General features: G+C 38.6%; 1 protein-coding gene across 1 annotated transcript; it reads right to left on the bottom strand.

The window, feature by feature from the left end:
• LOC127357468 (chitin synthase chs-1-like) lies at positions 1-9,438 on the bottom strand. The gene is made up of 22 exons (XM_051389679.1): positions 9,355-9,438; positions 8,643-8,778; positions 8,194-8,382; positions 7,200-8,079; positions 6,640-6,823; positions 6,361-6,456; positions 5,891-6,052; positions 5,598-5,772; positions 5,314-5,415; positions 5,052-5,193; positions 4,703-4,903; positions 4,499-4,614; positions 4,137-4,305; positions 3,830-4,009; positions 3,414-3,692; positions 3,151-3,322; positions 3,038-3,072; positions 2,885-2,949; positions 2,422-2,532; positions 2,114-2,328; positions 1,908-2,004; positions 1-924 (listed from the first exon to the last, which is right to left on the bottom strand). The coding sequence occupies exons 1-22, from the start codon at positions 9,378-9,380 to the stop codon at positions 793-795; spliced, it is 3,864 nt and encodes a 1,287-aa protein (XP_051245639.1). The 5' UTR covers positions 9,381-9,438; the 3' UTR covers positions 1-792.
• Between the last annotated feature and the right edge of the window lie 5,444 nt (positions 9,439-14,882).

Raw genomic sequence — 14,882 nt, 5'->3', positions numbered from 1 at the left:
TAGAATTTTTTATTTTATTTTTATTTTTTATTATTACAAGCAATTGATTATAAGAGCAATACAAAGAATATACAACATTTCTTCTAATATCTTGTGAATTAAAGATACAATTCCAGAAAAAAGGTTAAAAAAGGGTCACCTTGTGCATGTGCATATAAATACACTTGATAAAGACGTCCAGCAATCACAGCAGAAACTATAATACGGTGTGTGCTGTCCTGATCAGTGCGGTGCAGTATTTCATTCTCTAAAAACAGCTTATCAACTAACCTGTTTGACATTTATCTTAAAAAATCCCAGATTTAAGACTTCCCTGATCTTTAGGATTCAGTTAATGATTCACCAAACCTCCGGCTGGATTTCTTCACCATTAAAAGAACTTGTGACAGTAGATGTAGATGATAGTGTAATTTCTCTTCACATTGCCCATATTGCTTTTAAACTTCATTTATCCATCTTCACATTACAGTTGTGACATTACAGTAAACACAGAAGAAGGAAAGTCAAAGAAAACTAAGATTTACAGTTTAACTTAAGATCCTTCATTAATAGCCTTAACATTGTTAAAGTTACTGACCTGATATTACCCTCATTTGAACACAACAACAGTTTTTAGAGGTTGTGTTTTTCTGTCCCTGAGTTCCTTCAAAGCAAGATTCTTATAAATAAATTGCACTGAACTTAATGTAAACATAACATAAATAATCCACATAATAAAAATTTGTTTTCTTCAAATAACACATACAGTATGTTTCAAAGTGCTAAAAAGTGTTGGTTGTGGACAGTCTGTGTTTACACCATAGTCCCTCCATTATTGCTTCTGTGGTACAATGTCGTGGAAAGGCTAAACTCATCATCACTGTCCTCAGGGTCAGACTCAACCTGGAGGGTGGAAGTGGTGCTGGCTTGAGACACAGAGCGGATCTGGGAAGAGAGAGAGGGAACATCAGTGCACATAAATCCCACCACACCTGGAACACTGGCAGGTGACTGAACCAAATGGTCACTACTTGTTCTCATGTAACCACAGTAGCAGGAGGGCGCGGTTGATGTCAGTCTCTAATAGTTTCAGTAATTAAAGAAAAGTATTTGCAGGGCAATTTAATGTTATTTGCGTCTTAGCATGAGTAATTAGAGTGATGTTGGTCCCACTCTTGTTGTTCTTTATGGAAATTGTTCATGTCTCATCTAGGGCATGATTATAAATGTCAAAACACAGCAAGCTTCTCTTTAAAGGACAAGTTCACTACTTTTCAACCCAAACTATATTAGATGAGATATTTTAGGTAAAAACAAGTATTAGCAAAGAAGGCAGGAGCACTTTAGAATGATGGTTACACAGCATAGACTTTATTCACACTAGAATAATTCATCTAAGCGCTCCTGCCTTCTTTTAAAGACATATCTTGTCTCACACAGTAAGACTTTTTGAGTATGTAAGCTACAAAGAGGAAAAAGCCTATAGTCTTTCTTTTGTTGTTGGAACACAGTCACGTACATAAATATTCTGTCACCGTGCTGTTTTTGAAAAGTCAATTTTTATTAGTCTGAAGGCCAAAGTGATCACTCCATTGGTCTGTGCTTGCTGCCGAATGGTGGGTTTATCTGCTAAGATTACTACTGGTGACATTGCACTGTGCGTTGCTATGATTGTGAGGCCTAAGCTGAAAAACTGTGAATCTATCCATTACCGCTATGGCTTGTTTTACACAGAATCTCTTCATTAACAAACTGAATGGTACAGAAAAACACAAAGTTTTGTGCCATTTAGCACTATAAATAACAATAAACTAGTATCATTGCAAGTTGTTACGACAGTAATTGTAGAATAGTAGCAGTAGTAAAACAAGCAACAACACTACACTACAACACTAGTAGTAAAGTAGTAAAGTAATAGTGGTAAATACCTTTTTGTGTGAAGTGACGTTTAATTGTTCTTTTTCAGATTTCTGCTCTTTCGGCTCTGTTTCCAGAAAAGCTACATAATGTATCAAAGTGTAGATTCTAGATGAACATGAAAGAACAAGGAAGTTAGTTTTATGAAAAGGACAACGAATACATTAACATCAATAAAAGCACATTTCTGTTGAGTCATTTGATGTTAAGTGGTCACCTGTGGTACAGCATGGCAACAAACTGGATCAAAACTGATATAGCAAATCCCAGAATGAACATGAAGCCAATGGGATCAATTTGTATGTCTTCTCCGGTGTACTCGAGTTCGAGGTTGACCTTGGGGAGCTTGATGGAGATGGAGGCCTCGGAAAGCTGGAGGGTAAATGTCGCCACCAGCCACAGGGCATTCATGATGAAGAAAGCGAAGTTTATCTGTGTGTAATTAGAAAAATCTGATTAATTTAAAATGAACTGCGCAGTGGTTTCCTTTTAAATATGAACAATAGTTCAGCTCCCTACACCTACCTTGTTTCTCAGGTCTCTCAGGTCACTGGCAATCTTTTTCTGTTTTTCTTTGTCATCTGACAGAGGTTGTAGATACTTGTCCTGAAGTTCTCTCCAGAAGTCCTCCTCCTCCTGCAGGGAAACCATTTCAATTAATTATTCTGTAAATGTACTTCACATTGAAGCTATTATGTATACTTTTAGTGGTGTATTCCAAAATTCACCATCACTCTGTTCACTCAGTAAACCCCACAGATAACACAATATTTGTGAAGTGTACAACAAGTGTCCTATTTATAATAATCATAAATGAGGGTTAGTATTTATTGTTAGTAGTTAGGCATGTTGAGAAGCAGCAAATGGCAAAAAATAACTATTGCAAATGCCCCAATGTAATGTTAAGATCAGTTGTTGTGTGAGCATTATTTTGATGAACTAGAACAGGAATACACCCTGCTAACCTGATAAAACAAGACATACACACCTTGTCAAGTGAGTCCTCCTGCAGTTTCATGTCAGTGGACGCATTTTGTAGTTGTGTGATCCAACCTGGAGAAAGAAGCAAGACAGGAGGCTATTAGATAACGTCACATTTGCAAGTACACTGGAATTATTCTTGCAAAATGATTGGACTTACATTGGACAGGAGAGTTGAAAACAGGCTGCACTTGACTGAAACACAATCAGAAAAATGATTAATATCATCAAACACGTTGAAATACTGAAATTGAATTGATGATCAGAACTTACTTCTGTTCTTCCTCTTGGATCCTTATGTCCTCCACAATAGTGTTTTGGGGCTGGGGTTCAGACTGTTGGATCAGGTTTTCCTGGCTGACAATGACCTGCTCTTCTTCAGATCTCTGGCTGGATTTCTTGCAACATTTGAGGCATGAAAACAGCTGGCGGAAGGTGCTTTTGGCTGCAAGGGTAAAGATTAGCTTCAGTTTAGTCAACACTGGTGTTGTACTGCAGGTGACATGACAATAAACTCATTTCAGCCTGATATCTACCTTTTTGGGCTGTTTGTTGTGTTATGTTGGCTTTAGGCTTGGAAGCTCCGGCAGCAGGTTTCGACTCTCGAGTGCCCCAGGACACGTTGTTCATGTTAACCATGGAGTAGATGGTGAGAAGGAGGTAGGCGCTGGGGATGCAGAGGATGTAGAGAAAGCCGTGGAACACTAGCTGGATTTCCTGAGGATGCATTATGGCAGTGATTGTGTAAATCATGGCCATAGAGAGGACAAAAATGCTGCTGGGCGTCAGGATGGTTCTGTCCTTCACTATTGAGCCTGAAAAAAGACATAAACATGGAGAGTTTTTAGCATTAAAGCAGCTTTGAGCAGCTCTTCTAAAAAATAGTTTACCAAGCGCTAATTAAGTAACACACGTGTCTGAATAAAGTGATACCTGTTTGAATATAACGTACCAATAATGGACATCGACACCACCAACATGAGGAATGCATATATGACACTCAAGATTCCTGCAATTGTGATCTGAGTATCTGCCTTGAGTTTGAAGCAAAGACCCAGGTAGATGACAGGAGGTATCACAGCCAGGACCAGGGCAGCACTGCCATTCATGTTTAAGACGAAGGACAAACTACCTGGAGATCACAACAGAGGAGGCACATACACAGGACTGAGTGTTACTACATTGGTAGGACAATCATAAGTCCAGCTGATCTCAAAACATTGTATGTGCGATTATACTCTGAAACACAAAACACCAACCTGCAATCAAAAGGCAAATGGTGGCGGGGGCCAGGATGGATGATGTGATGGCAAACAACTGGTAAAACATGAAGGGTTTCGACATTGAATTGTTTCTTTTGGAAATAATGTTGGTAGAGCCCAGCAGATCTACCACATTGGCCATTGTGGACGGTCCCCATCGCCGACGCTGAAGATGGCAAATAATCTTTATTATGACTGATATGGTTTTATGACTTGTAAGCAATAAGGTCCACATTCAAAGATGATTCTGAAATGTAGATTCTGAATATTCCAAGCAACAGCAGCTTGTCAAATCTTTGTGAGTATGTCAAGGCCGTCATAATATTAGCGGAAAGGGTCTGATCTGCTGCAGCACTCACCTGGTTGTAGAGTTCTTTGAAGTCCTCTGGGGCATTGGTGTAAGCATCAGAGGCTGCGTTGTATTCCACTCTCCATCCCTGCTTCAACAGCAGAGTGCACAGCCAGCGGTCCTCACCTGCAGGGAACATAAATGTATATGTGAGAGGAGGAGGACAGAGGGACCGATTGGGAGCGCTATCACCAAGACTTAATGTTGCTGTTACCTTGGTCGTACTGGATGTAGTGGCTCGCCTCCATGGACTTGGTGGAGTATCTTTTTATCACGTTGTCGTCCATCAGCGCCTCTGCTCTGAACAGACTGAAGCAGCCGGGGCTGCACAGCACGCAGCCGATCACGTGCTCCGCCGTCTTCTGCAGCCAGTGACTGATAGCGTACTCGAACTTCTGGAACCACACTGCAGGACCTGTAGAGGAAACAACAGGTATTGTAAACCTAAACACAAATATCTGTCCAGTGCTGTCAATGGTGGATCTTAGAGTGATCTGTTCATATGATTGGACAGTTGCATTTTCTTTGTTTTTTCCATTTACTCAATTGGACAATATGCCAACCTGATCCAGTGGGATGAATCCGGCCACATGCTGCACCAACACGTGGGTACATTCTCAGACGATCAATGAGCAGCATCACAGCAGCTGGCTGGAAGTCTGTGTCCCCATCTAAAGCCAGGAGGTAGGTGTTGTGCTTCTCTCTCTGGCGAAACAGACAGACACAGTTTGATTTGTTTTACATTTAGGTTTTATTTAAATATACTGTGGATTTGGGTCCAGGCTCATCAAAAGAATCCACATTAATATGTTTCTCTTATGTCACCTGGAGGTCTGCTTTCAGCTCTTTTTCGTCATCTCCCTTCTGCCAGCGTGCGAAATATTTGGTCATGAGTTTCCAGCCCAGAAGATAGTAAAGATACATGACCTGGGGAATAAGAAATAACAAAATTGATATTTCTCGGGCTTCAAGTGTTCAAGCGTTGTTGAGTTTAAAATAGACAAATGAAAAGTCTTAGAACATTATGAAAACCCCACATTCTAAATATAAAGTTAACTGTGACACATGTAATTGTATTTTCTGGGGTCTAAAAGTAATTATTTTCCTACCTGAGACCATCTCTTCTTGTGTCGAATGAGTTCTTTGTCCTTAAAGTGAACCACAATATTGTTCCCATGAGGCATGGTGACCACAAGTCGACCTCCGTACGGTGTATTTATGACCTTCTGATCAGGGATCTCCTGCTGCTTCTTAAAGAACTTCTCATCAATGTTTGTGAAGATGCTGTTGACATAAAATGAGAGAATCCTTTGATAGTTGCTTGTACTTCCTGAAGGTGGTGTGCCAAATGCTACTGTCAGGTCAGAACTGGACACTTAACACTTAAATGCCTGATTCTTACCCATAAACTTCTGTTAGGATTTCCACGAGGTTCTTTGCAAAGTTGTTGAGGTGGGGCCTCTGACTGCCCTCGACATGTTTGAATGCATCATCAAAGTAGATATGGGCTTCGAAGGTGAAATCGTTGAACTTTGGGTCTTTCTTGGGTCTGTACTTGTCCAGTCTGCAGTGTTCAGAGAAACACAAAGAGGAACTGTGATAAAGTACAATTTGGGGATAACATACTGCTAAACTGGACACAAACTGTTGGAAAATAAAATCATGTGACAGTAACAAACTTATCTGACCAGATGGTTGATGATAATAACTCCTGTTTTTGCACTCAAATTAAGCAACTATTTCTACTACTGGTTTCAACTGAATTGAAAGGCTCAAATTATCTTGGCTGTTTAAGCAAGAATCTGATTTATTCTATCTGTAGCTGTCTTTATATTCAGAGATAAATTAGAGGAATGGGTTTGTGTAACTCACCTAAATATTGAGATAATGATGTTCAACATCTCATCGTAGGTCTCGTGCCACATGGTCGCGCACAGGTACACCATTGCTGTTTCAAATGTCCTAAATCTTGAAATGACAAGATTTTGCAAATGGGAGTAACATTTTTTAAACAGTTTGCAAAAGAAACAGTATTGACAGCCTAAAATAACCAGCCTAAAAAGTCAAGACGCACCTTGAAGAATCAACAATCTTGCTTTAGATGATTCTTTGAGGACGAAAATAGAGGAAGATTCCTACACATACACTTACTTCTTCATTTTGTCTTTTGTCTGGATTTCGAATCTGGTGTTGAGGAGCAGTGACTGCTCAATAAAAGCTCCTTCATACAGCCTCCTGATGAACAGGTCTTGGGTCCTTTGGATACGATATATGTTGAGGTACCACAAATGGAGGGTTGCCAACACAAGGCCGATCCACCAGGACACTGCTGAACCTGATGGACAATTAACACCAACTTTAGATACTGCAAAGTACTTACATCTCTACTTTATGATGAGGTTTTTCAGCGTATCCAGAAAAATGCAAGGTTAACTGGTAACACTAGTTATACTAGTTACATGGTAGTAGTTTTTGGTCCTTTCCATGAGATCTTTCTTTAAAGAAATGGCTCCTGCACAGACCTGGGTACCGTGACTGGCAGGTATGTTGAACAGTGTGGCCCTGAGAACATTCATACTCTATAACTATTATAACTATGTGTTTTAGTCTGGTGACTCTATTTTGAAAAAACACATACCTACGGTAAATTATTTTCTATCTGTGTATGGTATATATCTTGTGTCAAATAGCATTGTAACCTATTTTATTACCTGTCAGCATGCCAATGTCAGTTATCTTGGACATGTCCAGGAAGCACAGAGTGTGTGTAACATCCAGAACCAGATGTGGGAACACACTGCCGTTCAAGCTTTGGTTTCTTCCATCCACAACTACATTGCAGTAGCCTGTGAAGTTGATGCTTTCAGTCCCGTTCAGACTTATTCTGTAGTCCTGATAGTAAACGATAACAGGGATGATGAGCAGAGCCATGACAGCCAGAGAGGCCAGGTACAAAGGCAGGATGAAGCACCGTCGCAGGGCGTGCATCTTGCAGGCAGCCACAGCAAACCAGTGGCAGAGTGCAGAGGAGACCAGCTGGACCCCAATGATGATGGCTATAATTCTTGTCTCACGTCTCGGGATGGAGGTCACTATGTCCCAGTCCATTTTGGCCAGAGGGACATAGGCTCCGAGCACACAGGCGGTCACCACGATCCTGAGCAGGCTTGAGAGGATGTGCAGCATGTTTTGACACTTTGCCATGTCTCTGAAAAGGTTCTTGAGGAAGACAGAGCTGCTGTTTTTGATGATCACTCTGAAGTAGTTCTCCCACCAATTGAAAGACACCAAGAAAGCCCCACCAACAGCCAGACCCACCCAAATGCCCCTCTTGATACCAGTAGGATCCTTCATAATGTATAAGACGAGGAACAGGATGTAACCGAGCAAAATCAGGATAAAGGCAGTGATGGATGGCGCCAGGACGCGGTTCCTTTCTTTGGCAGTGCACTGAGTGACCACCTGTAGGAGCGCAGAGAGGACGGCTACACCGTTCAGTATCGTCACGTTGGTCACGATGTCCAAGTGTGGCATTGCTACGATTGTGAGAATCGCTGCACCCAGAGACACGATGAACTCAAAGAACAGAACCTGCAGAAGAAGCAGCAGGAAATTCAACAACACAGTAAAGAAAATAGTCTCTAGCTCTGTTTTTGGCATCAGTTAATATGAGATGAATTGACTAAATGTTGATTCTTATCTTACCAGGGCAACAGTTGTTTTTCTCGGCAGCTTTGATGTTTTGTAACACGCCTTCCAGATGCTCTTGAGGAGTAGAAGCATGCTGGAAGCAATGAGAGAGCAGCCGATACAGAGCAGAGCGACAGGTTTCTGGCCATCGGGGAGAGTCTTTGTGCCTTCGCTGGCCAAGGTGATGAGGAGGAGGAAAGAAGTCTGGAGTAAAAAGGTCATTATCATGTAATCAGTTAGTTGATACTGTAATATGAGGGCAATGTAGAACCAGCTTTATTCAATAGACAATTACTGGGTGTCTAACTTTAGATAATTCTTCTGAGTTGACTTATTACACCGCAATAATACATTTATATACTCTGAAAGACAACAGTTATGAACCAAAATGTATTTGGTTGTCATAGTTCATAGTCTGTCTCATACATACATACATGTATTAAAAAAGTATAAAAATAGCAAACCTTGCTACATAGTGCCAATCCAAACACAATCACAGCGACGATACACAGTGAGATGGACCTTAGGAGTTTGATCATTTTCCATGGCGTCTGTTCATCTTCAATGACCGGGACCTCTCGGCAGGTATCCCACGGCCTCCTGAACAAAGACACCAAAACGTCAAAGTCTGAAGTAAGAAGGTAGGTAAAAAACTAGCGAGGTAGAAAGTAGAACTATAATAAATATACAGTGAAATATAGATAGATATAAGGTCTTTTTAATAGTTTATTGATGTATCCAGTTATGATCACTCCACCTGTGAAGCATCCCTAACTGCTGGTAAAGAGATGGAAAAATGATACAGAATGGTTGTAAAATATATATTTATATACTGAAATAATAATTAATAATTGTTAAAAAAAATACTTTGCATTAAATCTGCTTACGACCACATTATAATATGTTATAAATAATTTTTTATGTTTGCTTAATAAATAGGAAAATAAATCACATTTTCTGCTTAAATTAATGTGTAACTAATTTACCTTGTTTAATTCACGTAAAAATATAAATAACTAATAAATTACAAAATAAGAATAGAAAATAAAGGACCTACCAATATTTTATTACTTTAATATTGTTTCTAATTTAATAAACAGTTTTTGTTAATACCAAGAAAAATATTTTATATTGCTGAAATATAAAAATATGGTTAATATTAATTTGTGTACTTACTTGGGCATATTCCTCTCTTCCTCCATGGTTATTGCATGTGAGAGGCTGCTCCCTGTGTGTGGATTATTTAACAGCAGTGAAGCCACTCCCTCAGTGGGCACTTCTACAGGTGAGCAGATCAAGTAAGAGGACGTCAGTGAAAACATCCTGTACCAGAATGTGATTCAATTTAGATTCCTAGTACACAGCCAGATCATTTAAATGAGCAATTATTAATACAATTATTTACAAAGGAAATTAAACATCCCTCCTAACAGCTGTAACATATGGGAATGTGTTGTTTTTGTGATGTGTAGACTACACAGGATGGTCTGGTGTGTTTGGGTTTGAGGGTTAGGGGGCAACTGTGTAAGACAACAGGGAGAGACTCTCCATGTCTGACAGAAGTGGGACAACCAGGGAGCCAGGAAAGAGATGTGAGGGTGACAAAGAAGGGAAGGTCCAGTCATTATTATGTTAAGACACCAAAACCAGAAATTAGAATATTTTTTAAATATAATATAGCTGTGATAGTATTTCTTGTCTACAATGGAAATTTGGCCAGGCAGCAGCACCAGAGTTAGTGTGCCGTTTCAGTAGAGCTAAATAAAGAGTCAGAGCACCATAATCACCCCCTGGGGAGTATGAATATCCATAATAAATCTCGTGAAAATCTGGTTCATTTAGTTGTCTGTATCACTACTTGCATTTCCAAATTGTGGCAGATGAAAACATCAGATCTGACCCTTAAAATGAAATAATGTCTTCTGGCAACCACAGTGATGTAACCTTTTCAAACGCTTTCATTTGAATAATGGAAACTTATCCTGTGATTCATTTAGGAAATTCAATATTAATTAAGTAGCAGAACATGTTTTTCAAAACATACACACATATTTGTGAAAATGCTATTAGTTTTCATTTAACCAACACAGTCCTCAATGATCAGACACTATTGCAGCCAGTTTCACACTGCTGCGATAAATAAAAAACACATTTGTAAAAAAACTAATTTTAGGAAATAGCATGTGCTAGATTTTTGACCGGACATTGTTATGTAAGGGATAATTTAGATGTCAAAAAAAATAGTGACAAACCCACAACATTCTTCATGATTAGTTTGAGATATAGGGAGAATATACACAAATAGGCCTACTATAAACTTACCAAGCACTGCACAACACTGATGCTGCAGACTGAATATTTCAAGTATTTATTTCAATACTTACAGTATTTCTTACCATAATCAGTTTCAGTAATCAACCAACAATGAAATTAATGAAACAAATAAAATCTGTAGACAAATAAAAATTACTGCATGAAGTACACACACTTTGACTGTGAAGAAAAACTACTGTAAAAGCAACAAGAATACTGTAACTATTCATCATCTCTCCGTCTGGCTGAGTGCTGCGTTTTCAAATTAGCACATGTGTGCTTCCACACCTGGTGGATGTGATTATCCAATTTGTTCATTAGTGTGGTCATTGGCAATCCGGGGCTTTGTAATGACAAGGAAGTAACCTCACAATCCTTATCTGTGTCTAAGGTGTGAAAATGTGTGTAGAATTTTACAAATCACTGTGTGTAATGTTTTGCAAAAAGGGTGAAGCAGACATTGTGTGTAATGTTGTGCAAATCTGTGGAGGTGTTTAGCTCCTTGGAGTAGAATTTCGCAAATTGTGTGGACATTTTTATTTTAGTGTGTAAACAATCGTAAAAAACTGTAATCATCTTAAAATGTTTCTAAAAATCTCTTTAACTGATTAGTCTTTGTCAGAATCTCACCGGTGAAGCTAAGCATTAATCTGGTTTAATATAACAGGTTCTGATATGATCAAACTCCAAAGAATCTTATGTAACATCATTATGAGATTTGTGAATAGGACTTAATCTTTCATCTGAATTGAGATGGTGCAGCAGGTCGGGACACTGAATGTGAAGGTGTTTTAAGCTTTAGTAATCCGCTTTTATGCAGGTATTGTGTTGCTCAAATAAGTTCATGTCTGCCAGGATTTGCCAGGAGTTAAGGTATTTCCCCTGTCCATTGTTTCCTTTAGCAGTGACTGAATTTCCTCTAAAAACCAACAGTGTGTATAACTTCAGTCCAACAGGAGTGGCTTAAATCCAAAACTTGTGCGCACATCCGGCTACTAGGTGACTCAGTAGGCAAAATTAAATCAAAATCTCTTCATTAACTCTCTAATTACAGATTTAAACACATAATAATAATAATAATAATAATAATAAGATTCTCTCTTTTTAAGAGCCAATGTTCTTATATCAATAAATGTATCCTTGCATTATTATTTGTATATCCACCTAGAGAAGAATGTTTTAGAGAAAAAAATTAAAATCAAAAATCAAATTAATATATTGTAAATAAAACAACTTTGAAATATGAACCTGGACCTGGTGCTGAGTATAGTTTTATACTGCAACAACTCCACAACATAATGTAAACTAATAGCTCATTTAAGCCAATTTTAAAACAACAAATTGCTCCCTATCACGACATGTAGCTGTAGTTTATCCTACCCTGATAGGCGTCAGCTAATCAATAGATTAATCACTGAATGTAACATTTTTCCACAGGGTGCCACTGGTTTCACATCCCTTCACATCCATTGGGTTGTGACCATCGAGATGGTTGTTTAGACAGCTCATAGGACACATGGTGTCAATTTCAGCTCAATGGAAGAATGAAGAAGCTGTGACGAAGCTTAGGCAAGTCTTCTGAAGAAATACTTGCAGTGATTTCTAAGTTCTTCATGGATTTTCTGTGGCTCCATCCCCACCCAACCCCATGGAAAAATTCAGGTGGCAATTCTCCTGAAGTACTGAGAGTTACAGACTCATGATGAATCAGATCCACTGGAAAAGGCCTCAACATGGTTATTCTTTCAAAGGCCTTGCCTTATCAATCAATCAGACTTCATTTGTATAGCACTTTTCATACAAGCAAAATGTAACAACAAAGTGCTTGACACATTAAAACACCCACACACACATAGAATGAAATAATAAGCAACAGAGCAATCGCTATCTCATCAGGTTGCAGTGAGGAAACACTGGAGGCAGAATCAGAACAAGATTAAACTACGGATCAGAAAAGGATTTACCAAATAAAACTGAGCCAGATGTACAAATACCTCAACAAAGTAATAAAACACGTAGGTACACAAAATAAACACAGTTATAAAAAGGAAAATGATTAAAATGTATGAACAGAAAAAGGGGTTAAAACTGACAAATAATAATAATAATATACAGATAAACAGAACAGTTCAAGTCATTTTACATTTCTTCATGGATTTTCAGCGACTCCGTCTGCCCACGCCAACTTGGAGCCACTCAGTCACGACTTTCTCTTTTACAGTTATAGTTACAAGAAGATTTTAAAGGGAAATGGATGTGATATCGGAAAAAAAACAATAACTAGATAGTGACAAGGAAGAAAGGAGGTGTCACAAGGTGTCTATTTTTTTACCACATTCACACAGTAACTAACAGAAACTAACTCATTAACTCATTCATTCACATTTACACACCGATGACACAGCAGTCAGTATCTTACCCTTTATGCAAGGGTATTTCCAGTCGATAAAAGAGGTTTAAAGAGAAACTTCAAGTAGCTTGTATGAGGAAATTGAAGAGGAATTTTCTGGGGGGGGGATACTTTCAGATTCCCCTCGTCATCAAGAAATCCATTTTCTTCCTCATATTTTTTCTTTCTTCTTCCTTTAGACTGACCTCCCCTCACTACCAATCAATTCCAATGCAAATATTATTACAAGAACAAGAAAACTCCACACCCACATGTGTTCTTGAGATGTAATTAACTGGTGGCTGGATTGCAGATTGACAGATACATCATGGTGTGGAAAACACCGAAATGTCTTTTTATATGTTAAGGAAGTTTACACCTGCAGATGTAACGTAGCTTATTGCAGCAGTATTGATACAGCTGCAATAAGATGAAAAGATAGAAAGCAAATGTTCCACTTAAGCTTCTTCAATACTGTCCTTTTATCCATGTTATATATATATATATAAGTGAATAGAACCTGTAAACTATATCTAATAAAACAGCTGATATGCTGTTCTGTAAGCAACAGTATTCCCTCCATTAAGATGCCATTGATCGAGGTGTGGAATTGAAACCTGGTTTGTTAAGAGTTAATCTACTTAACTACAGTAGATTTATGAGGTCATGTCTGTTTTTGAGGCTAGTTAGGACATTTTTCAGAGTCAGTATCTCTAAATAGGATGGATTACTAAAATTGCTGTTTAGTAAATATAAAGAGAAAAATAAAAAAATCATTTTGTTTCATGTCCAGTCAAACATATCACAGGGCGGTGGGGTTGTGTTGGGGGAATTGGGACTCGTGAGTATTTTTAATGTCCTGGCTCATCTTCCCCTCTGAAGTTTTCACATGTGAGCACGTGCATGTGGAAGAAAGCGTCCTTCAGTAAAGGAATCACTGTGGCAGTCAAAAATGTATGTTCATTAGAAAACATGATTTGAAAGATTGAAAAACCCTCCAAGCTCCTTATAATAAATAAATACATTAAAACAAATCTCGTCTTTATATCTTATACTGCAACCTTACGTTATACATACATTATGCATCAATAATTATCATATAATGTTCTGAAATAAGGCGTTCTGCACAATGAGTGCCTTTACCATGGTTTTACTGTTTTATTAGTGAAATAGTGGCGAACAAATGAGTTGAAGATAGACATGATTAACATAATGGACAGACATACAGACAATATGATGACATGATAAAGGTCGGTTAGTAGAGATCAGGGATTTCTATCTCTCTGTGCTGGGACACTGACGACGTCCCCACAGCACACCTTACATCAGTGTTTGAGTAGAAACGGTGTCGAACTACAGACAACTGGTCCCAACAAGGGACAAAAACGTGGTGTGTGAAATGTCCCCATGAAGCTTGTTTTATTCATGTGGAGCAGGAAGAAATATTATTTTAGAATTGGATGTTTTTGGTTCAATATTGCAGTGATTACATCAAACTGCCACTCCAACTGTATGGAGACTACTTGAGTGTCTTCAATACTGTCCGTTTATCTGTTTTCTATTTTGGGTTGCATGGTAATAAAAGAGATGTCAATATGCTGTTTATATTATTGGATAGAACCTGTAAACTATATGTAGTTAAAGCAACAGCATTCCCTCCGTTAGGATGCCATTAAGCGAGGCGTGTAATTGAAACATCTGCTGCAGCGGAGGACTGCGGTTTGTACTGGGTGTGTCCCACGTGTTACAGCTTTACTCAGAGACAGGTGGAGACGTGCATTTCATTTCTTAATTGAAAGTTATTCTGCAAGAACAGACAGCACGTGCTTTTAATCACTGCACTTACAGTACATGAAATCAGAGGATTTACACTTGGCAACCCGGTTTGTTAAAAGTTAATCAGGGTAAGAGACAAAGATAAATCCGATGTATAGAGAAGGTAAATTAAAGAAGTACATTCACTATGATGGTAATTGTGAATCAGGGTTACTTTATTTTCCCT

The sequence above is a fragment of the Dicentrarchus labrax genome, unplaced genomic scaffold (assembly GCF_905237075.1).
Source record: "Dicentrarchus labrax unplaced genomic scaffold, dlabrax2021, whole genome shotgun sequence".
Classification (NCBI taxonomy): domain Eukaryota; kingdom Metazoa; phylum Chordata; class Actinopteri; family Moronidae; genus Dicentrarchus; species Dicentrarchus labrax.
The sequence above is the reverse complement of the archived record's forward strand: the minus strand, read 5'-3'. Positions and strand labels throughout refer to the sequence as shown.

What these genes read in the sequence shown, in the direction of transcription:
- LOC127357468 (XM_051389679.1), bottom strand. Translation starts at nt 9,380, where the DNA reads ATGGAGGAAGAGAGGAATATGCCCAA. An exon ending in TGACATTGGCATGCTGACAG is followed by an intron (nt 6,824 to 7,199) that starts GTAATAAAATAG and finishes ATTGTCCATCAG; the next exon opens with GTTCAGCAGTGTCCTGGTGG. An exon ending in AGCTGAAAGCAGACCTCCAG is followed by an intron (nt 5,194 to 5,313) that starts GTGACATAAGAG and finishes CTGTTTCGCCAG; the next exon opens with AGAGAGAAGCACAACACCTA.